General features: G+C 39.4%; 2 protein-coding genes across 3 annotated transcripts in view; both read left to right on the forward strand.

Moving 5' to 3' along the window:
• Positions 1-6,272: 6,272 nt before the first annotated feature.
• Positions 6,273-15,243, forward strand: arhgap19 (Rho GTPase activating protein 19). Of its 2 annotated transcripts, none has more exons than XM_005939968.3 (12): positions 6,273-6,552; positions 7,344-7,618; positions 7,732-7,812; positions 8,764-8,973; positions 9,144-9,370; positions 9,908-9,994; positions 10,111-10,176; positions 10,524-10,730; positions 10,818-10,925; positions 11,190-11,303; positions 11,527-11,628; positions 12,460-15,243. In XM_005939968.3, exons 1-12 carry the CDS (start codon positions 6,509-6,511, stop codon positions 12,514-12,516), a joined length of 1,578 nt encoding a protein of 525 aa, XP_005940030.1. In that variant the 5' UTR covers positions 6,273-6,508; the 3' UTR covers positions 12,517-15,243. The 2 variants fall into 2 exon arrangements, with proteins under 2 accessions (XP_005940030.1, XP_005940029.1); XM_005939967.3 differs by having other exon boundaries at positions 6,279-6,552; positions 12,457-15,238.
• Positions 15,244-18,466: 3,223 nt separating this feature from the next.
• slit1b (slit homolog 1b (Drosophila)) overlaps positions 18,467-23,488 on the forward strand; it is a 78,125-nt gene continuing 73,103 nt past the window's right edge. The window contains exon 1 of the mRNA XM_005939966.3: positions 18,467-19,106. Within this exon, the coding sequence (XP_005940028.1) occupies positions 18,859-19,106 (248 nt within the window). The 5' untranslated portion in view covers positions 18,467-18,858. The remainder of the gene's footprint in view (positions 19,107-23,488) is intronic.

Raw genomic sequence — 23,488 nt, forward strand, 5'->3', positions numbered from 1 at the left:
ACACAAGTAAATATCAGTAAACAATTATAAATCAGTTTCTCTGTTTTTGAGTTGCAAACTTCATGTAATACAGTGGGGCAAAAAAGTATTTAGTCAGCCACCGATTGTGCAAGTTCCCCCACCTAAAATGATGACAGAGGTCAGTAATTTGCACCAGAGGTACACTTCAACTGTGAGAGACAGAATGTGAAAAAAAATCCATGAATCCACATGGTAGGATTTGTAAAGAATTTATTCGTAAATCAGGGTGGAAAATAAGTATTTGGTCAATAACAAAAATACAACTCAATACTTTGTAACATAACCTTTGTTGGCAATAACAGAGGTCAAACGTTTACTATAGGTCTTTACCAGGTTTGCACACACAGTAGCTGGTATTTTGGCCCATTCCTCCATGCAGATCTTCTCGAGAGCAGTGATGTTTTGGGGCTGTCGCCGAGCAACAGGACTTTCAACTCCCGCCACAGATTTTCTATGGGGTTGAGGTCTGGAGACTGGCTAGGCCACTCCAGGACTTTCAAATGCTTCTTACGGAGCCACTCCTTTGTTGCCCGGGCGGTGTGTTTTGGATCATTGTCATGTTGGAAGACCCAGCCTCGTTTCATCTTCAAAGTTCTCACTGATGGAAGGAGGTTTTGGCTCAAAATCTCACGATACATGGCCCCATTCATTCTGTCCTTAACACGGATCAGTCGTCCTGTCCCCTTGGCAGAAAAACAGCCCCATAGCATGATGTTTCCACCCCCATGCTTCACAGTAGGTATGGTGTTCTTGGGATGCAACTCAGTATTCTTCTTCCTCCAAACACGACGAGTTGAGTTTATACCAAAAAGTTCTACTTTGGTTTCATCTGACCACATGACATTCTCCCAATCCTCTGCTGTATCATCCATGTGCTCTCTGGCAAACTTCAGACGGGCCTGGACATGCACTGGCTTCAGCAGCGGAACACGTCTGGCACTGCGGGATTTGATTCCCTGCCGTTGTAGTGTGTTACTGATGGTGACCTTTGTTACTTTGGTCCCAGCTCTCTGCAGGTCATTCACCAGGTCCCCCCGTGTGGTTCTGGGATCTTTGCTCACCGTTCTCATGATCATTTTGACCCCACGGGATGAGATCTTGGTGGAGCCCCAGATCGAGGGAGATTATCAGTGGTCTTGTATGTCTTCCATTTTCTGATGATTGCTCCCACAGTTGATTTTTTCACACCAAGCTGCTTGCCTATTGTAGATTCACTCTTCCCAGTCTGGTGCAGGTCTACAATACTTTTCCTGGTGTCCTTCGAAAGCTCTTTGGTCTTGGCCATGGCGGAGTTTGGAGTCTGACTGTTTGAGGCTGTGGACAGGTGTCTTTTATACAGATGATGAGTTCAAACAGGTGCCATTCATACAGGTAACGAGTGGGGGACAGAAAAGCTTCTTACAGAAGACGTTACAGGTCTGTGAGAGCCAGAGATTTTCCTTGTTTGAGGTGACCAAATACTTATTTTCCACCCTAATTTACGAATAAATTCTTTACAAATCCTACCATGTGGATTCATGGATTTTTTTTTTCACATTCTGTCTCTCACAGTTGAAGTGTACCTCTGGTGCAAATTACTGACCTCTGTCATCATTTTAGTGGGGGAACTTGCACAATCGGTGGCTGACTAAATACTTTTTTGCCCCACTGTACGCAACTTATTGCTCCTGCAACTACTGAAAAACACATGCTGATTGATCGCCTTTACATATCACAGACATATGCCTGCCTCCAATCAGGTGTTCTCAATACATATCCCAGTTATCACAGCTCCATTTACTGTGTTCTTCACTAAAATAAATCATCAATTTCATTTATAGGTTTCACTTGTTCAGTGGTTCAGGGCGTAAAGTTGGTGGGTTTGTTTGTTTTGCCATTTGGTTCAATTGTTCACTATGACATTGTGTTCTACATGATGATGTTCTATTCCATATGATTATTTACCATGCTAGACAATGAAATTCCATTCTGCATCATAAAATGTCATCTTATACAATGACATTCCATTGTATATGATGACATTTCATTCGGCACTGTGACATTCCATACTTGAGTATGTTTCATTGGACAAGTTGAAATTTTCTTGCATATTTTGACATTCTATTTTAGACGATAATGTTACATTCTGCATGATAAAATATGATTCTTCATGATATTCCATTCTAAATGATAACATTCTATTCTGATCGAAGGAGCTTAAAGAGAAAAGTGAATCGACTTCTTTAGTTTTTTGAAGATGTTTCAAGAAACCTTTTAATGAGAAGTCTCTTCTGTCACATTTGCTGGTACTACACTCAATAGGCAGGACTCTGTACTGTGCAGTCAAACAGTCAGTTATACTTTATAAAGTCTCATTTTTCCCCATGTGACCTTTTTCCTAGCTATCGACATTGTTCCAATATATGACCATCCTGTACACAATACAGACAGGAAAAAGCTTGATTTGACAGGAGACTTTTCATGTTTGAAAGAAGCAATTTTACAGTCATTCTTAAGAGAAACATGAGTGACAAAGCTGTTTCTTTTAAACTGCGATTTTATTTGAGATTTAATAGGTTTTATGATTCCCTTTGCAGCTGTAAATCCTGTATATCTCCAAAAACTGGGTCTGGTATAATCCTAATCTGATGTTCAATAAAGTTACCAATATCTAGAAGACATGCTCTTTGGTCAGTCCTCTCAAGAATCTTGTTTGTGTTTATTCTCCATTTTTCTCTCAGTTTTAATGGAAACTTCTGAATCTGAATTTTCATGTCAGCTAGCATGCTTAACTCTTCCAAGTGCTACAATTCCTCCATAGCATTGCAACATTCCTGAAGGAAGAGTCCATATGCTTTTAATGTTTTAGCATCCTCTCCTTTAATATTGGGCCAACCAGTGACCTAGTTTTAAATGCTCCAGGAATCCTGTTGTTTTATGCAGGTTATTTAAATGGCAACAGCATGTAAAAATGTAAGGAACATGTAGGCTGAAGAGGCACAGTGTCAGTTTTGTGACCCTGTCAGTCGTTACCAAAAGTATTTTTTGCCACTGGCCTTATGGCATGTGTATTTGTCAGAGTTTCACTTTCAGGAGAAGAATATTTAAATTATATTGAAATTAAAGTAAAGTAATTCCAAATAGGAATTAAAAAATCTGTGGCACACAGTTACCTTGAAAATTGTATATATTTTATTTGACAACGTGATCCACAGACAATGTTTGAATTTAGTGTGGAATTTGTCACAAGAAAGACATGCCATCCAACCACCACAATAGTGTTACTCTTTCAACAGTTTGCCTAATGCGCATTGTGACAGTGATTACTGCACTCTGCAGATGTCTCACATGGTCTTTACCCATGTAAATTTTAATAAAAGTGTGTTGAATTGAATGAATCGATTCTTTTAATTTTCATTTGTTCCGATCTTGCGCTCCTGGCTGGTGTAATTTGAGAGAGTTACTTTAATAGGTAGGGATAAAAAAAACAAACAACTTAACAATGAATGGATTTGACTATAGATCCACTTTGTCACACTGTGGACATTAAACACACACTCATCAGAAGTGATGTCTCGAAGCACAGAAAAGCAGAGAAGTAATTGCATTGCAAAGTGCACAAATGCAACAAAACTAAACAGTCATGTTGCTGTGTCATAAATACTTTTTATGAGAAGGAAATTAACTTCATAACTTAACAACTAGTTTGTTGTTCAGCAGCAGCTCTGTCACAGCAGAGCAAACCTCTGACGCAGCTCTTCAACAACAGCTACAAAATATTTTCAAATCTTTATTTGCATGTTCTGTGTAAAAAATATATGAAATCCAAGGTTACTTTTTTACTGTAGAAAAAATATATGAAAAAAAAAGTATAATCATGATCAAACATTATACAGAACACCCTAGATATAGAAGGGACTACATTCGGTGCTTTGCATTGCATTTAAGGCTTGGATGCTGCTTGGCCATGGAAACCCATTCTGTGAAGCTCTCTACGGTTGTTATTGAGCTAATCTGAAAGCCACATGAAGTTTGGCGGTCTGTAGTGATTGACTCTTCAGAAAGTTGGTGATCCCTTTGGCCACTAACAGTTGAATGTTTAGTAGCGAGGAAATTTCATGACAATGAATTGCACAGCTGGCACCATATCACGATGCCACGCTCAAATTCTCTGATCTCCTGAGAACAACCCATTCTTTCACAAATGTTTGTAGAAGCAGTCTGCGTGCCTAGGTGCTTTATTTGATACACCTGCAGCCATGGAAGTGGTGTTTCTTTTCTTTCTTTTCATCACTTCCTGTAATGTTGCTGTCGGGGTTGTTTAAATGCACTTATGGAGCGTCTTAGAGACTGATAATGGATATTGTTGAATTTATGAAGACTTGTACCTGCTGCTGAATTATATGGAGCTGTTACATGCTGTTGCCATTTATGGAGAATTATATGGAGCACTGATACTGCCCTGAATAATCCAATGGTTTTGGATTATATATACTACTACGAATACTAAATGGTTTTCAAAGAATTTCTGTCACTTCCTCATTATGTTTAATATGCACGTGTGTATTATTATTATTATTATTAATATTTACAGCTCATGTCACCCTTTCATTAAACCAAAATACAATAAATTTAGGTTGTTCTCTTTCCAACTCTTGTCCACTTAATTTGAGGTTGATACTATTACCAGCTCTTTTCCTCGTAAAAAACATTATTTTAGTCTTATCAGTTGAAAATTTAAACCCCCATTTATATGATCACTTTTCAACTTTTGTAACTGCTCCACATAACTTCTTCACAACAAACTAAATTTCTCTTCTTCTCCACGGTGCCCAATCATCTGGAAAAAATGAGAACCCAATCTGTAGGCTGGAGCCTATACCAGCTGCAATTGGACAAGAGGCTGGGTACACCAGGGCCCTATTGCAGGAAGCCGGTTTAGTGCAAACTCTGAGTAAGTGGCCCGTTATAGCCAACAGAAAAAAAGCGGAGGCCCGAAAAACAGGTGGGGGTCCTCCACCACCACCACTCACAGAGGCTGAGCAGTTGGCTTCCACATTTGTGATAATGTTGGCAGCATCACATATGATCTTCACAGTGCAGAGAACACAAATTAGCATCCATTACTATAATGAAATAATTTGTTAGTTTGAAATGCTACAGGGAACTATGTACCTGTACATTAATGCTGTGGAAAGACTTCCTGTTCACATAGTCTCCTTCATTTACTGAAGGAGCAATGATTGGAATGTGAGTGCCATCTGTACAGCCAATCACGCCTGGGAACCCTGAAAATAAATGTAAAATTTAAGTAGTAGTTCAAGTATCACCACATCATGAATTAAGTTTCGTTCATCCTGATACCTGCAATTTTGTGGAATCCCTCTTTGATAAATCTTGTGGGTCTATGACCGGGGAACACAAACGAGTACAGGAGACGTTTCAGTGCAACTGTAACATTCCTGACTGCCCGACAGACGGTAGCCTTGGAAACGTGCTCAGCGTCACCAATATTATACAGAAAGCTCCCGTTTGCAAAAAACCGAAGTGCAATACAAATAATATGTACAGAACTGAGAGAATGTCCGGGATGTGTCACATGTGCAATATTAGGCCTGAGGATGTTATTCAAATAAATTATAGATTGTGCTGAAAAACGGTAACGTTCACACAGAAAATCATCAGGAAATGATAAAATCACTCTCTCCCGGCGGAGAGCTCTGCGGAGAATTTGGGCTTCAACATCTACTGGCTCTTCAAGGAAGGAGCACGCCATGTCTGACACTTCCTACAAATTCAAATTCAAATTCAAATTTTATTTGTCACACACACACAACCATACACAGTATGACATGGGGGTGAAATGCTTGTAGCTGTACAATGCCCGACCATTAAATGACAGAAGAAAAGTTTTACAATACAGTCAGGTTTCCGACAAAGAGGCGGAGAAAGTCAGGGTTAGTTGAAGTAAACCTGCTAGGGGGCAGGTTAGCTTCACGGAGTGTGTCGTCATAGTAACTCACTCAGAATTAATCTAAACTCGCTTTGTGAAACCAAAAACCCAGAGTTTTCGTTAACTCAGGGTATACTTACTCAGTTTTTCCACTAAACCGGCTTTCTGAAACAGGGCCCAGGTTGCCAGTCTGTCGTGGCAGAGATCCATTCACACCTATTAAATCATATATATATACTACTACTATTAATAATAAGGTCATACTTGACAACGCAAAAGTAACTGTGATTAAAAAAAAGAATTGACGCCTGGCTGATATTTTGTGTAAAATTTGCGGATATATAATAGCTGAATGAGCTGAATATTTAGTTCATTCAGCTCTGTTTGTTTACTGATATCGTTTTCCTCTCTATTAACCCCTACATTCAAACTGACCAATCATAGTAAGAGACATGCAAATCATGGCCCTCGTGTTACGCCCCGAGTTCGACAACCACCAATGGTTGACGACGTAGGCGGTGCCCAGAAGACAACAGCCGAGCATTCAAACTGAACATGGCTACAAGTAAAGCTGCAGATGAAAACACAGAAAAAAGAAGGTAAAAACGAAATTGATTTTTTATATTTTGTTGGTATTAACATAGACGAGGAGTTTCTTACGCTTATTGCTGAGCTATGGAGTTTTTAAACTGCTGAAAACGCGTTATGTTAATGAGAGTGATAAACTGCCACTCAACAAGCTTGGTCGTTTTAGTGTAGTGGCACAGCAGCGTGTCATCAGCTTGTCGTCGTCGTAATGCAGTTTAAAACACCCACACATTATATTAGTTACAGTTTTGGAGCAATTTAAATGTATAGCTACGTCTAAAAATATTATCGGATACTAGTGGGAACATAAAGCACTGGCAATGTTAGCTGAGTTGCTTGAATGTACATAATGTGTTTGGGCTGATCTACTTCACATCAGCTAAAATGGATCTAGGTTAACATCTATAATATACACCCTATCACTGTCCCGCGTGTCTGTGTATGCATTCACCTTCTTCAGAGGGTAAAACGAGCTAAATAACAAAGTAATCTTGTTTGCCGTAGCTTACTGTCTTAAAGTTCTTATCAAACTTTGCTTGAGATGTTGAATTTTGAAGATCAGATCTATAAGACAGTTTGTGTACACCTTATTGCTGTTTATGTTAACATTTCTTTGGGTGAAACTGTGAATCCGACATTGTTAAGGCCACCTTGGATGGTGACTCACTGTTATGGGTGTATCAGCAAATAGTTGAATGAGACACCAATTCCAGAGCCCTTTGGATAAAAGTGCTAAATCTAAATGTAAAGTGTCCTCCTCACACTTGCATACATGTGTTAACCTTATGCATCTCCTCCTCAGCAATACAGTGTACAGTATGGTGATCAACCATGAGGAATCTCCTGGGGCTTCTCGTGCTGGCCGACCACCAGTCATCTTCAACCCAGACTTTTTTGTTGAGAAACTCCGCCATGAGAACCCAGATGTTTTCCTGGAGCTGGTGCTCAGTAACATTACTAGACTAATTGATCTTCCTGGGTCAGAGTTTGCACAGCTTCTGGGAGAGGACAGCCCCAAGACCCCAACAGGCGGAAATGGAGGATTTTTCCGTTCTTTCAACTTTCTTAAACGCAAAGGTCAGACACTCAGCTAGGTTACGACTGTGGTGAAAACTGAAAGCGCATGTAGAATATGCAAATTTGTTGAGAGGTCTTTAATCTTTAGTATCTCCTTGTTCATGCTTTCACAGATAAGAGCCTTGTGTTTGGAACCTGTCTGACAGAAAGCTGCATGGCCCAGATGTACAAGCTTATTGATTACCTGAGTAAAAGTGAGTGATTTAAATGATATTCGCAGATTCCTTAATCAGTTGTTAATACATCCGTGTCCTCTTCGCTCATGTAGAAAGCAACTACACTGGCTGCAACATTGGCCGTGTTTCATTTGTGAAGAGGCTTTCTCAGTTTGTGCACTCTTTTAGACAAACTCTCCTGAGGTCACAATCATGCAGTACATTTTTGGATTCAGAGCAGAATAACAAGATAATCCGTTTTGAAAGTTTGGCACTGCAAATTTTATTTAATATGTACTATATGTTAACTCTTACTACACGTTTGCCACAACTTCTTCATACTGTTCAGATACATTGACAAAACACACTGAGTGCAAGCGCAAAGAAAAAACTGACTTATTTTCAAAGCTTGAAATATCCTGCTAAATGTGGTGATTATTAAAAGACTTTAACAGTCAGCATATTTTCAAATTGAATACGTGTATGCACCATATGCATTAACTGTTCCAATCAGCCATATTAAATAGGGTTGCACAATTATGTGCAAAACGATTACCATGATCATTTTGCATAGAGTAGAAGTATTTCCATTTTTGGAAAAATAATTACAGAACAGGATAACATCTGTTTTGTCTGAGTACATTGACCATTTTATTGAAGCCTTGTGAGTAGTGGACACATCTTTGGCCACGTGGTGCAATTGCATTGGGGATTTCAATTCATTGTTGCAAGCTAGTTGTTCTTGGTTAACATCACTTGCCCTAAATCCAAAATATTTCTGTACAATTCGGAAAATGATCTGTTTTGAGGGACAATCATTTTTCCTTCTGCGGTGCCAAACATTTGAATTTAGTTTTTTTGTAGCGGATCTGACTTTTATTTACTTGTTTTATTTACTTGTGTTACTTGTTTTGATGCCATCCAGGAATGGTGAATCCATAAACTGATCCAGAATGATGACATTCGATTATTCTGGTCTTGCACACTTAGATCTGCACGTTGAGGGACTGTTTCGGGTGCCTGGAAACAGTGTTCGACAGCAGGCCCTGAAGGAGCTCCTCAACAGTGGGGCTGATTTCAACCTGGAGTCTGGGGACTTTCATCCCAATGATGCGGCCACGCTGCTGAAGACTTTCCTGGGAGAGCTGCCGGAGCCCCTGCTGACACACAGACACTTTCATGCTCACCTCAAAATAGCTGGTAGGAATATAAACAAACACATGTTTGGTTATACCTTTATTTTCTCACTTTAGAACAGAGGTACAATTCTCATTTAATAATTCTGTCATGTTTTTGGTGAAACATTTGTGTTTTTTTAATACATAGCCACTCTAATCTATTTTGTCTGTTTTAAATAACTTTTTTTCTAGACATGACTCTGTTTGATGAACAAGGCAACAAGACCACGATACCCAACAAGGAGCGTCAGATTGAAGCCCTGCAGCTTCTTTTCCTGCTCCTACCTCAGGCCAACCGCTCACTGCTCAAACTGCTGCTGGACCTGCTTTACCACACCGCCAAGCAGCAGGACAAGAACAAGATGTCCTCCTTCAACCTGGCCCTCATGTTTGCTCCACACGTCCTCTGGCCTAGACATGTAAGAGTCATAATTTACTCCATATTAAAGATTCTCAGAAAAAGAAATAAAAACTTTGCAAATTATAGATCAAGAGTGTCTTGCTCATTTTGGAAGCTAAATAGTTTTTACATCAGTCATTCATGCAGTGGAGGATGGCGAGTATCCTGATGGATCCCACTGAAAACACTACGTTCACATGAATAGAATCAAATGTTTGGGATATGCTGATGGATTTTAAGGGAATGCACATGTTTTGTAACACAGACTAAAAAAACCCACATTTTGTCTTTATTGGAAGGGCTTAATGTTGTTAGAACTTGGGCAATTTAAAAAAGCAGCATCAATGAAAATAATAAATTAATACATTGAGGCTGATTCAAACCTGGAAAAATGTAACATGTAATCAGATCTTATATTACAGAGATTTGAAAAGCTTGTTAAATACATTTTGTTATTGAGTCTACATTTTCATGACAATATCCTATGAAGATTAAAAGACCTGCATTTTTACACTGGTAAGATTTATATTTTCTTCATTCTGTTCTCCTGCTCTAGATGACAGCTGGTGACCTTAAAGACAATCTGAAGAAACTAAACAGCAGCATGGCTTTTCTCATCAAACACTCACAGAAACTCTTCAGGGTGATTATAGACAAACGTGTGACTTAACAGCTGAACATTTTGAAAATGAATCAGGGTTTTAAAAATGTCATGTTACTGGTTTAGTGAGGCACATCTTTCTGCTGTATGTTGTTCAGGCCCCAGTCTACCTGCGGGAATACGCTAGAATGCATTTCATTGGGACCAAGGCTCTGCAGACCAAGGTTAGTGAACCAAGTTCACATTATTTTGCATTTCTCCTGCTTTTGAATTTTGGAACAATAAATTAATTGAAAAGACAATAAAAATTCAAAGACAACTTTTAAGTTGTTTTCTTCACTTTCTCTTACTTTTTACAGTCAGTGAAAAGTATGAAGATGGTTATGCTCAGGTTTGGTTTTAGCAGGGCAGGTTTGATGTCAAATTGAGGCCCCAAATTGTACCTGATACATCCAAGTGTGATTATGTGTGAAACCTTAAGAAGCATTTAGAATAAATGGCTGCATTAATGGCTCTAATACAAACGGTGTGCCCTCAAGTGTACAGTCTGACTTGTCCTGTGCTCTGTCAGGATGATCTGGAGCTTCTGGCGACCAGCAGCTCCCCTGCTCAGCGGACAGTACTACCTCTGAAGAGGGCAGCTGCTCTGGGCCCTGGCTCTCAGGAGCAGTGTCAGTCACCAGCTAACCAATATACAGAGGAGGCTTTGAAGGAGCTCTTCAGACACGTCCACCACAACATGCCAGACTCTGCCAAGAAGAAGAAACTTGTTAGACAGGTTCGCTTAAGGGTCTTCTTACTATACTAAAATCTGACAGCTCAGTTTCTTTTGAAATAAAATGTAATGTGATGTTTTTGTGTGCAGTTAGTCAAACAGACAAACTCTGGGACACGTACCAATGAGGGCAGCCAGGTCCCTCCAGCTCCCAGCAAGAAACACCCGCGTTCCCGCTCCTTTGGTGGCTTCATCAAGGTAATAAATAATTCTGGGAAGTCTTGAGAAATGAAGTTTAATAATTAAACTTGATTTTTATGAAAATTTATATGCATTAACATAAAGAAGGAAGACAGTTCAGAAAACCTGTGATCACCAAATATTATATAAATATTAAAAAAGGCATTACTGGAAAAATCAAAGAGCTTACAGGTTGATTTTTAGTGCTAATAATGAAGTTGTACATATCCATATGTAACTTTTGCTGTCTCTTACTGTTGCGCCGTGCTCCTCTGGTAACAGCGCAAAGCTCGAGGTGAGCAGCTAACTGCAGAGAGACGAGTCAGACACATCTCTCCTGATGCTCTCACCAGAACTGTAAGAAAATCTGATAAAGAGAACGACATCTTACAAGCAGTAAGTCTGTTTTTGTTTTTCTAACACTGACATTTTTGTATTAACCACAAAACGGGGGATCCCAAAATGTCCCTTTTCCTTGGAAATATGATAACATCATGTGCTAAATGGTATTTAAAGCCAGGACTCTGTCATGTCAAACCGTGATACTTTTGTTTCGTGTGTGTGTGTGTGTGTGTGTGTGTGTGTGTGTGTGTGTGTGTGTGTGTGTGTGTGTGTGTAGGTGAACAGTCCTTTGAGCGGTCCTGTGTTGGGAAAAGCAGGACTGGTAGTAAAAAACCCAGATTTTGCTTTTCACAAAGACAAAGCTCTGAAGGTTTCCAAGGTATTTCATCATCCACCCGTCTTTGCTTAATATATATTTAAAAGTTAATGTTCAAATTTTAATTAATTATTTTTCTTCCAGGCACTAATGAAAAACTGCTTATTGCAAATAATTCCATTTTGTGTGTTAGGACTGTCATTTTCCATATTTACTTTTTTTTTGTTTTTGTAGGAAGTTGCACAGGCTTAACTTTAAATGTGTTTTCATTTCCTATCTTTAATACTATGTATGAAGATTTATTACGTGCATTAGAGCAGCGGTCCCCAACCTTTTTTGCGCCACGGACTGGTTTATGCCCGACAATATTTTCTAATGTCGCGGATAAATACAACCAAATAAAACTAGTACCGGTACCGAAAAAAAGATTTATTCATAACACACGTGAAAAGACCCAGAAAAACCGAGTTAACGATAAAAACGATAACAAAATAACGCTGAAAACCGATTAAAAACCCTGAAAACCATACATTTCACACCTGAGCCTCTCTCATTGCTGTGGATGGGTGACACCAGTTAGACACGTCATCTACCTGCACTATCTCTGCTTCTTGCAGAGATAATACAAGAAGCAGATAATGAATAATCATAATCGCATCCATTTTAAACACTGATGGTTATAATTTTGTAGGTAATTGCGTTATTAGAAAATACTTCATAAAGGCACGCATTTTGTTTTTGTAACGTTTCATTCTGCTTTTGCGGTTTTCATGATTCCTCTGTATTATTGGTGGTTGTATAGGTGAAATAGTATTATGATTGAATGCCAGCATTAACATCTTTTATCCTTCCACCTTCTTTCCACCTCTTTTTCTTCCATCCATCTCTCAGAAGGACTCGCCCTCAGATTCCAGGCTGTGTTGCTCTCCTTCTCAGGAGATCTCCATGTAAAGCCCCACACCTCCTCATCTCAGACAGGACTTTGGCAGTATTAACTTTATTGTTGCTTTTTTTTTTTTTTTTTTTTTTGTTGGTTTGTTTTCAGAGCATTTTTGATGCATAGCAGTGAAAAATTTAGTCAGTACGGCCAAACCAATGCCAGAAAGTTTCTTTGTCTACTGCACTGTTTACAAACTATTACAAACATGCATGATAGGTTTTTCTTTTTCTTTTTTAGCTTCCATCAGTGAAAACTGTTGGTCCTTCAGTTTATTTGTTTGAATTGATTTCAACTAATTCAGGTGAAACAAAAGAGCTCAGATTAGCTGTTTATTTTGGTTATCAAGTGCAATATGAGCAGACTTGATAACCAGTTGCAATGTGTTACAATTTGAACAGGAAAAAAAGTCTGCTCCATCCAGTTTGATCTGCTGAATAATCAAATTTCCACATAAGTTTTAAACCATTCGAACAGTGTCGCTTGCCACTAACCTCTGGGGTTATCACCCAGGTCTCCCTGAATGTGAATGGTATCAATCAATAACAGGATCCTGGCTTTGGTTTGGCTCAGCTGTTGGACCTGCTTGTGGCAGTCATCACTTAACATTCTAGCTACTGTATCAAAATACATGACCACTAGATAGCTGTGTTTACAGTCTGTTGTATAGAATATGTATACATGTTGTACAGTATGTTGTTTTTATATGTTTTTAGGCTTTGTTTTTGTAAACTTCATTAACATGTTTGGTACGTCGTATTTTAACTCTTGGGTTACAGTAACTGGGTCATTGATTTTTTTTTTTTCCTGTGCTGTGCTGCTGATCCAGAATCAGTGAGCAGGTCACCTTATTTTTCCCCCCAAATATGGAACCAGTGACTGGGATACTTCTCACTGGTCAAATATGAAATGCTGCATTCTCTGAATGCTTTATGGGAGCTAAAATATATATTTTTTATTCTTCATATATATTGTGGCAGGTTCTTTTTCTTAAAGGTGCTATACTAATTCTATTAACTTGAAAGTCCAGATGCTGCTTGCTTCATCTTGTGTTTTCCTACACTTGTCAGTGTGGTGGTCTCCTGCTGCAGACAGACCCAAAATCCACAGTTTGCAGGGAGGGAAACATGGGAACTGCTGAGCAGTCACTAAACTTTCAAAATAAAATATTTGCACAGCGTCTTTTAGTAAAGGTGGTCAAAGATTTGTTGGTGTAAGGAAAGTTGAAAGGATGGAGGTTTTGGCTTTGTTTGCTTGTTTTTATTATTTTTTTAAGGTTATTCTGATTAAGATGAGTAGTAATCTTTTACAGTCAGGTTCTTATTGTAATGGGTTTAGTGTCTTTGGCCTACTCTTGGGAAAGTACTTACTCCACTATGACTCTTATTACAGTAAGAAAGCAGCTACAGTTCATTTCTTTACCATTTTAATATCACAAAATGCTAAAACATAAGACTGCTTGCAGTCACGTGCCAGCACATAAGTGTGATTTAAAGATGATTTATTTATTTTAGCACCAACGAGTCTGTAAACATGTTCGTCTTCAGAATATTTTTAAAAATCTGTTTGTGATGTCATAACACACATAACTTAACTATAACTCACACAAAAGTTAAAAGTAAAATTTAAGCAATCTATCTTCCTAGAAACTCTTAAAAAGCGTTGGTCAGTGTTCAAAGATCGGACATACACAGGCAATAAGTAATGTTATTTGCTTTGCCTTTTATTTGAGTGCATAAGTTATGTTCCTTTTATTGTTTATTCTCTGATCTGTCGAGACAAAAGGAGATCAGCTTAACTGCTCAGTTCATTGTATTGTGAGTACGAGCACAACAGTTCCAGATTTTCAGATTACATTACTAGATTTTTTAAATTACAAGTGCTGGTTTAAAATTTAAAAAAAAAAAAAGGTGTTTGAAAGCTGTTTCTGCTGTATCTTGTTTTGAAAGTACCGTGGATGTTGTTACAATGGGGTTTGATGAAAGTGTATGAACTGTTGAACATTACTGATGGACACTGAAACCTTGCCTTCTCTTTGCTTTATAGAATTAACAGTTTTTAGAGACTAAATTTCCTTTTCACTTTTCTACAGTTTAAGGGGAGAACTCCATTGAATTTTTTAAATTTTTGCTTGTTTGTTTTGCTTTCAAATATGCCTCTCTGTGTTGGAAGACCGTCTTTATGATGTGAAACTGTTTTATATGTGAAACACAACACAATAGATGTTTTAAGTCTCAGTGTTGCGTGTCTGTTAGATAATACATGTGAAACATTTAGTTGACTGCTTGCTTGCGGTGCATGGTCACTGATGAGTTCTTTGTGTGCTGTGAGAAAGCTGGAACACTGATAAATCCAGGTTTTACTAAAGTGGGTGGAGCTTTAGTTTTTACTCCAGAAGTTCGTGTGCACCTTATTCCTTTGTAATGGGGTGGGGGCAAACACACACACATGGTAACAGGTTACCTTTTCCTACTGAATTCATTATTGGGTTAAGTTTTCTCAGTTGTCCAAGCGCTAACTAATCCATGACTATTGTTGTATCATGTGGTGTAAACTGTGGTAACCTGATTGTTTTTGTATTTTAGTGTAAAATAAGCTAAGTGTGTACAGTGGGTTCCTTGGCGGGTTATCCACTTTGCATTAAAACCTCTGTTTTCTACAGAAAACTTGTCAGAGTTAATGTTTCAATTAGTGTTTCAGTTTCAGGCTGGATTGAATCTGAAATTGAAGCCTTCGTTGCCCAGCAGCAAACACACAGCACCCTTAAATGCAGTGACAGTATTTGCCCACTGAAGGGTGCTGTTGAATAATGCAGATGTCTGTCTCCAACTGTGTTTTCAGATTAATGACATTATAATAGCTTCTTGTGTCTTGGAAGGACTCATGAGCCAGTTAAGGTTTTTTTTTACATACAAATACACTTTAGCTTGTTACATATTGTTCACTGTTGCCATGAACAGTTTTTTCATGGCAGTATTACCTAGTATATTTCACTTCCTGCCCTCAGCGTACTCGGTAATCCGTTGTTGTTATCAATAAGTAAACGTAAGCCCATATTTCCCATGAGATTGCTCTTTAACATAAGATGAACTAAACAAAATTTTAGTATGGAAAACTAACCAAGCTTATACCTGCAGTAATTATTCTATTAATTACAAATACAGATTTGTGATTGAAGATTACGACAAATTGAAATACAAAATTCTCAGTGCCATCTTCAAAAGATGTTTTAATGCAGTTTTATAGTAGAAGGATTTCCTGTTTGCACATATTTCGTTAACTGCGCAGTGTGCTCCTTTAGTCCTGCACACAGATGAGTCAGAATATCACGACCGCCTGCCTATGTTGTTCATGTCCCTGATGTGCAGTCCACACAGTTTGGATATGGGACTGCTGGGGGTCCTGTCCTGTTTCCTGACACCAGGACTTTGGCAGTGTATCTTTTGGCTCAGTCGAACTAGATTCTGCTCATCTGGACGGTTTCAGTGGGAGAAACGTTTCGTCACTCATCCAGGTGACTTCTTTAGTCTCAGCTGACTGCAGGTTTCCCCAATCTTATAAACAGTATATTTGCAAAATGACTGAAGCTAGACCACTAAATGAACAATGGGCTGTGAGGTCAGTTCCTTGATCATTAATATGCAAATTGTCATGACCATTGATCAACAACCACTGATCAAAGACCATTGCTCCATGGCCATGAGTACCATTCACAGAGAGTTGGGGAATGGCTGCAATCACAGCATTGTAAGATGGCGAAAGATGCACCCTTAGGCCACTTCCTCGCTTCAGAGATGGTCTTTCCCTTTTCACGTAAATGGTTTTCCCAACCATTTACGTGAGACTGAAGAAGTCACTTGGATGAGTGATGAAATGTTTCTCCCACTGAAAACGCTACGTCCAGATGAGCAGAATCAACCTTTTGGGATTTGCTTCGCTGGATGACTGAGCATGCATCAAGACATAGATTCGGGGAAATTTGCCTTTGTTTCCTGTCATTTCTGAGCAGTTTTGTTGACCCACCTGAACATCACGTTGTAATGAAATAGCTGATGTTGCTTCACCTGTGAGTTTTATGTGAATGTTTTGGGGACTGCATCATTTATACCACCACATATTCATACATTGATTTAGATTTCCAATGTTTGTGCAGTATGTGTTCTCTAATTTATCAGATTTACCAAACAATTTAATGGGTAAACTAATTTCATCAACATTTAAGACTTCCCTTGTTTTCAGGATTAAAACTTTTATTGACAAATTGCATTACATGTAGGGAAAAACACTAGAGCTTTTGGGAATTGATGCCTTTGAGACAAAAGCATCTGCTCTTTACTTCCAGAAATCAATTCAGACGCGTCTGCAGTAAAAGCTCCCTCCCTGCCTCGGCACCCACCCCTGCCTCAGACAGCTATTATGACCCTAGAAATAAGGGGGACCACCCCCTCGAGATGTCAACATCTTGTCTCCCTCTCTTTGTTACCGAATATGGCCAAATGAGTCATTCAATTCAGTTGCACAAAGGAAGCAGCCGGCCTCTGCCTGTGGCCAATTTGTTTTCCATCACTTCTGAAGTGCAGCGGGTTAAATTAACCCGTCACTCCGAGTCTGCCAGGAGAAGACAAAGTGAGGCCACGAGCAATAATCACTCATGTATAGTGGTAAATAAAAAGCTGGGTAAACTGTGCCCTCCGGGTGTTAGCAGTCACACTGAAAAGTAATAACAAACCAGATCTATCTCTGAGAGAAGCTCTGACTACACTCCACAAAACTGTTGTATAAAACAGTGTGAATCAGGAATACATTTAAGAAGGGATACAAGCCAAAGAACTGATTTTTTCTTCTTATAAGGCACCAATAATGCTGTGCCTGAAAACCATTTAAGACTAACTTATAATACAGCTGATTGGCAGAACATTACATTTAACAACAACTTCTTCTTCTCCTTTTTAACATTTTTTATTTATTTTTTGCTGTAGAAATCTGGGGTTTATTTTACTGTTAAACTGAAGACCTAAATAATTCATAACTTAGAAGAACAAATCAATAAATGAACAAATCAATAAATGAGCAAACACTGTTTCCTTGTGGATTTAACACCTTGTCACTGGTTTTACTTTAGATCTCCAGCTGTAAGTGGTTTTTCTTCACGGTATCCGTGATAGTTTTTTTCCCCGCTCCTTTTTTCCTTGGTAGTATGGTGATCACAAAAAGCTGAAGCCAGGGTTTCTGTGGAGACTGGGGAAAAAAACTCTGCCAGGCTCCATTTGAATTTCAAAGCCTTGCCAGTGAATTCATAATAGACTTCTGAGTAAGCTCTGGCAGCTTATGGCATTCCAGTTATGCCAGTGTCATGCCCCCCCCCCCCTTTCCCCAACCAACCCAAGTTCCTGCAGCTCAGTGTGCAGTCTTGGCACTGAGCCGTGGCAAAATAAATAAATAAAATTCCCAATTAATCCGCAGTATAACTTCCAACCTCTCCTTTTATGTCACATCTATTGTTCTTCCTCTCCACAAATAGTTTCTCCTTTTCGGTTATATTTTCTCGTGCTTCGTGGTGATCACAATTTACTCTTCCTCTCTCCTTTCTCATCATGTTCATGCAGCCTCGGGCTCTTTTTTTTCCCCAAGGGAGGAGACCGCATGTGGGCGAGCGAGATAGACAAAAAGAAGGAGAGGGCAAGAGAGAGAGAAAGGCTGCTGTCACCTTCAGTGATGGTGGCGGCTCCTGCTACTGCTGCCACTGAATAGATGTGAGGTCACTCTGGGTACTGGTGTGTGCGTATGCGTGTATGTGTGGAGTTGGGGGGGGGGGGGGGGGAGTCTTGCTGCTGTTATTTGTAAAAGCTTTTGATGGATGATTACTCTGTGTGTGTGAGATAGAGGGAGTGAGGGAGTCCCCCCCTCCACACCCCCTTTCTTTTTCTTTTTTTTCCTAGTGGCTCACTGTTCAGTGCACAATGACTCAATGAAAAGTAGAGGGGAGAGGCGAGCACACTGTACAGCTGCATGAGAGAGAGAGAGAGAGAGAGAGAGAGAGAGAGAGAGAGAGTAGAAGAAGAGAAGCCAATTGGAGGGAGCTCTAAAGCTGGTGACAAGTAGAAGAAGAGGACATACTCGTATTTTTTCCGTCCTCCTTTATTTCCCTGAAAGGCCACTCCAGGATCAAGTGGCAGTCGTTCAGTTTGAGCTGAACTTCACTTGGCTATGCTGCTGTCTCAGCCCCTTTAAACACTCTCCTGCTGGTTCTCACTTCTTTAAGGAGGTAGTACTGGTCAGTCATCCCGGGCAGAAGGAAGAGGGTAGGATCTGTTGGCTGGTTTCTGCAGTGTTGGGGAGCTCCGCAGGAGAGCAGAATGCCTGCTGGAAAAAGAGGGGATGGAGCTGGGTCAGGAGGCTGTGGGATGATTGCAGTGGACATAGGCCGGGCTCCTCAATCTTGGATGCAGATGGTGTTGGCGTGGAGTGTTACGGTGCTGTTGGCAGGTCACGGAGGTGCAGAGGCGTGCCCCACTCCCTGCAGCTGCCTGAGCAACACGGTGGACTGCCATGGCCTGGGGATCCACACTGTGCCCAAAAACATCCCCAGAGGCACTGAGAGGCTGTGAGTACATATGCATTTATATTCTACTGCATCTCCGAGGACCAAATGTGTATAGACACATAGTAGGATGAGGGGAATCCTTCAAAGTGACGGCATATAGCTGCTCTTCACTTAAATAAACAAGGAGCTATTTAAATCTATGTTAATTGTGAGTTTGGGTAAAGGTTTGCTTTATAGGTCAACATATCAGTATCTGCAGGAATATGATCTCACGTGTATAATTGTTAAAGGGCAAAAATGAGAAAACAAGGATGGAGTTTCAGAGTGAACAGGGTCTACAGTGGATGATTTAATTATCAGTATAGCCCACTCTTTTGAGGCATTTCACAGTACGCGTTTCATATTATTTCTTGTTTGTGTCAGTGTATATTCTGTTGTGGTGTCTCTCTTCATCTGTTGCTTGTTTAACCTCAGAGAACATGCACACATGATTGATCCACTTGAGTTTCAGGATTCAGTTGCTGCTCAGCAGCATCATTTCTCCACATCTCATTTTTCCAGTTATATGTTTAACTTTTTTTTTTAAAAATCTACATCTTTTCAAAAAGGATGTATCGTAAAACTTCAAAAAACTTCTTCTCTTCCCCGGGACTTGTTTTTAATCCATTTTCTTCTGTTTCTCTTTTTATTTACTATAATATCATGTCTTAATTTTTTAGTGGGTTTCCTTTCAGTAGGGCAAATGCACTGTGGAAGGAAAGCAGTGATAAAGAGTTCTCCTGAGCGCTGCACACATACCTCAGTCTAATGCAGTCAGTGCACAAATGGTAGGCAGTGGTAATGATGTGCTGGCCCACATCACATTAAAATTTACAGATTTGCTCAATATCGAGGCACCTGAAAAATAAGCACAGGAAGAAATTTGATAAATCTGAAAATTTGTCCTATGCTCCTGGCTTGCAAGTCATAATCTGCACTGTATTTTCAGACCAAATCTATCGTTTAGGCCTCTGTAATTAAAAGTATGTATTTTTAGCTTTAATAGAGTGTCAGGGCTGACCTACTGATCCGATTTTGATGAAACCAAATTATAACGACCCTTACATACTTACATGCTGTACAAACCTTCCTCGAGTGATTGTGGTTTAGTTGTTGGTTTCTTAGGTTTATAAAAATGTCTAGAAGTGTCTGTTTTACAACAGCCTGTGAAACACCATGGTAGGGTTTATCTTCTAATGCAGTAGAAAATAATGACTGCTGGTAAAATATTGCTGCATATCTTTGCTAATGCCGTCTTGTGCTCGGTGCCTCGTGTGTGAATGCTACATGGTGCAAATTATCACCTTGTTTTTGCCTTTGATGAACTGCCTCTGCTATGACTCTATGGTACAGTCAAATATTAATTTCTGACATCAGGTTTGTGGTCTGCCTTTTTTGGCAATTATTGGTGCAAATAAGCACAATGCACCTCAACAGTGGACCCATGGATGCAAAGCAATGCTCCAGTATCAGCAAACACAAACTCCGCCGCAGTGAGGACAAATAAATTAGGAGGTACTTAATCTGTTTCTCTCCGCCTCTGAAGGTATGAATTGACTGGTTGTCTCAGTGCCTGGTGAACATGTATGTGTTTGTATATGGTGAGTGTATGTGTTTATTTCAGGTTGTTGAGTGCCTGTGTATGAATAATTGATGACTTTCAGGGGTGCCAGCAGAGAGATACATTATCCTTGGTCCTCTCTGGTTTACTGTAGCGTGGAGGATGTTTTCCCCTCTAAGGCTAATAGCTTTATGATCGGGAATGGGGGCTTGGGCTCTCGGTCAAAGAGAAATGGCCTGGAAAAAACTGTGAGCCTGTAGACACACTTGCCCATTTTTCTATTTATGTGAGATGGTGAGATATTAGATGGTGCTCTGCAGGGTGAGAGTAACTGACACAGTGGTGAAACTGAAAAATTTCACATAATTTTATTGCCATGAATGTGGCACAGGTTCATTTAGATGAGCAGAAATGGGTAATAATATAAATTCTGCCACCAGCTTGGTAATGTGGAAATGAATGCAGCTGTAGAGTTTTTATCTTCAAATGTAAAGCATGTTGAGGCAACTGTTGTTGTGATTTATATACTTATATGCATAAATGTGTAAATGACACTGGTGCTCTGGATAATATATGGAACACACTGTTTTTTACTTTCCATAGAGATTTTGTGTTGGACAGAAACTCTGATAGATACTCATGGTGGGATCTATAACCAGAGTAAAACAAAGACACTTTGATGTTTAGTTTTTCAGTCTTTGACTTCCAGACTCAACGTTTTACATCTATTTTCTTTGGAAGGAACCCAATTGTTTTACTGGAGGTGGGATAACCTGGACAGCTTCCGACTCGGCTTCACTAATGCAATCTGATCAATAGGGTTGTTGGTTTAACCTGTGCCACTGTCTGAAATGGGTATTATGCTCTTATTTCAATCAATCAGGCTTTCTATACATAGCCAATGTGACCTTTTGACCCCTGAGTTGCGTCTTTATTCCGCATTCTTCCCATCACGTGGTTATGTAGACTCAGGAAGACCCTGCCCTGCCGTGGAGAGGAACGACTCATTAGACAGCTATTTGTTAAAGGTCTTGTCGGCCAATTAGCATGTAAAGTGATCTGAGTGTGTGTATCAGCTGGACAGCTAGCCACTGGGGGAAAGAGAGTCGCGTGATTGTGTGTGTGAGGGAGCAAAAGAGGGAGAGAGAGTGTATACAGTAATCCCTGGGCGACAGCCAGCAATAAGAGGGTCATTTATCAACGTGACTGCACCAGTCAAACTAAACACCCCTCCTCGCTGGGATTGTCATGGCAACACTGAAAAATGGATGCCCCTTTGGGCCCTGATGAGCATGGTTATTTGAGAAGAGGAAAGTGTGTGTGAAAGCCATAGAGAGGAAAATCTGTGAAGAAATGCCGATGAGTACAGGAACGTGTGCGCTGGTACTGGACAAAACACTGCACTTATGAGGTTTTTGTGAAGGACTTTACTGAACACTCACAGATTGTTTTTGGAGTTTTCTGGTGCTGATCCATTTAGTTTGTGTTTAATCCAGATTAAATTATCATCATAAATCATAAAAAAAAAACTTGTGTTTTTCCTGCTCTTGCTTTCATAACCAGGGCTTAGAGTGAAGTGGATCAACTTATAAGAAGGGCAGCATGATAAAAATAACCTGTCTGACAAAAATAAATAAACAGTCAGTTAGGTACAGTTAGTCAGCGTGATTCCTGGCTCAAAACTGATCTCTGGGGGCTACATATAAGCAGAATTAAGACAAGCTACCACATGAGTTAAATTTTTTTTTTTTGTGATTTCCTGTTTCTTCTGATATGAAAAAAAATGTCTGTTGTGCTTGAGTTCAACTGTAATTAACAAATCTCACTAAGAAGATAATTTATTTGTATTGCTGTTCATTTTTAAAGGTGTCTAAAAATTCTTTCTTTACTAATTTCACTGTAAAAAGTGTCTCTGTGAAGTCTTTAAAGGAATTGTGTGTGATTTTGTGGAGAACACAACTGTGAAGTTAAAACAGAAATTGAGAAACAGCATGATTACTTATAAAGGTCAGGATGGTCCATTAAATACTTCATGGCACTGAAAAGTCAAAACTGTCGCTCCCTATTAGGAAATTAACTTAAATGTAGCAATTAATGCACTTAAAATGTCCCCTTATACCTTAATACATGATGCAATATTAAATAATGTGTCAAATGATCAGTTTAAAAAAAAAAACCAAAAAAAAAACCCCCACTAAATTTAAAGGATGGCTAACTTGTTTGACTGGACAGAATGTGGTGAGTTTAGGAAAATCAACAGTCCAGTAATCTAATAAGCCACCACACCAACTACCTTGAGTATTTCTCGTTATGTTCCTTGTGGATATTTACAGTGTGGACATCACTCCACCTTTTAGTTGTTGGCGTGAAACTGATGTTCATGTGACTGAACTTACTATTTTCACGAGTCATGACAGAAAATGTATCGTAATATTAAACACATTATATTCTTTGGCAACATCAAGGTGTGACCTCACTGAGTTTGTGTCTAGTTTGTCTGTAACACTGAAAAGCGTTTGTTCCAGGACTGGCATTTCTTAATTAGAGATAATGCACATTTCTGCTGTTTTAATCAGCCAAACAAAAATGGTCTACACTCTTTAAAGTGTCTCCTTGTGTCACTGCTAATGAATCCAAAACACAACTAGAAACACGAAATGTTAGAACAAACCTTAACTCAGTGTGCTTGTATGTGGGAGAGAGTGTGAGAAAGTGCAGGTTAAGGTCTGTGTCAGACTCTCAAGTTGATGGTCTTTGTATCTAAAGGAGAGAGAAAAGTGTGTGTGTGTGTGTGTGTGTGTGTGTGTGTGTGTGTGTGTGTGTGTGTGTGTGTGTGTGTGTG

The sequence above is a fragment of the Haplochromis burtoni genome, unplaced genomic scaffold, assembly GCF_018398535.1.
Source record: "Haplochromis burtoni strain Fernald_Lab_line unplaced genomic scaffold, NCSU_Asbu1 Contig_269, whole genome shotgun sequence".
NCBI classification, from domain to species: Eukaryota; Metazoa; Chordata; class Actinopteri; order Cichliformes; family Cichlidae; genus Haplochromis; species Haplochromis burtoni.

Coding starts and splice junctions, on each gene's coding strand:
- arhgap19 (XM_005939967.3), top strand. CDS start 6,509: ATGGCTACAAGTAAAGCTGCAGATGAAAACACAGAAAAAAGAAG. Junction 8,974..9,143: donor TGCTCACCTCAAAATAGCTG/GTAGGAATATAA, acceptor CTTTTTTTCTAG/ACATGACTCTGTTTGATGAA. Junction 9,371..9,907: donor ACGTCCTCTGGCCTAGACAT/GTAAGAGTCATA, acceptor CTCCTGCTCTAG/ATGACAGCTGGTGACCTTAA.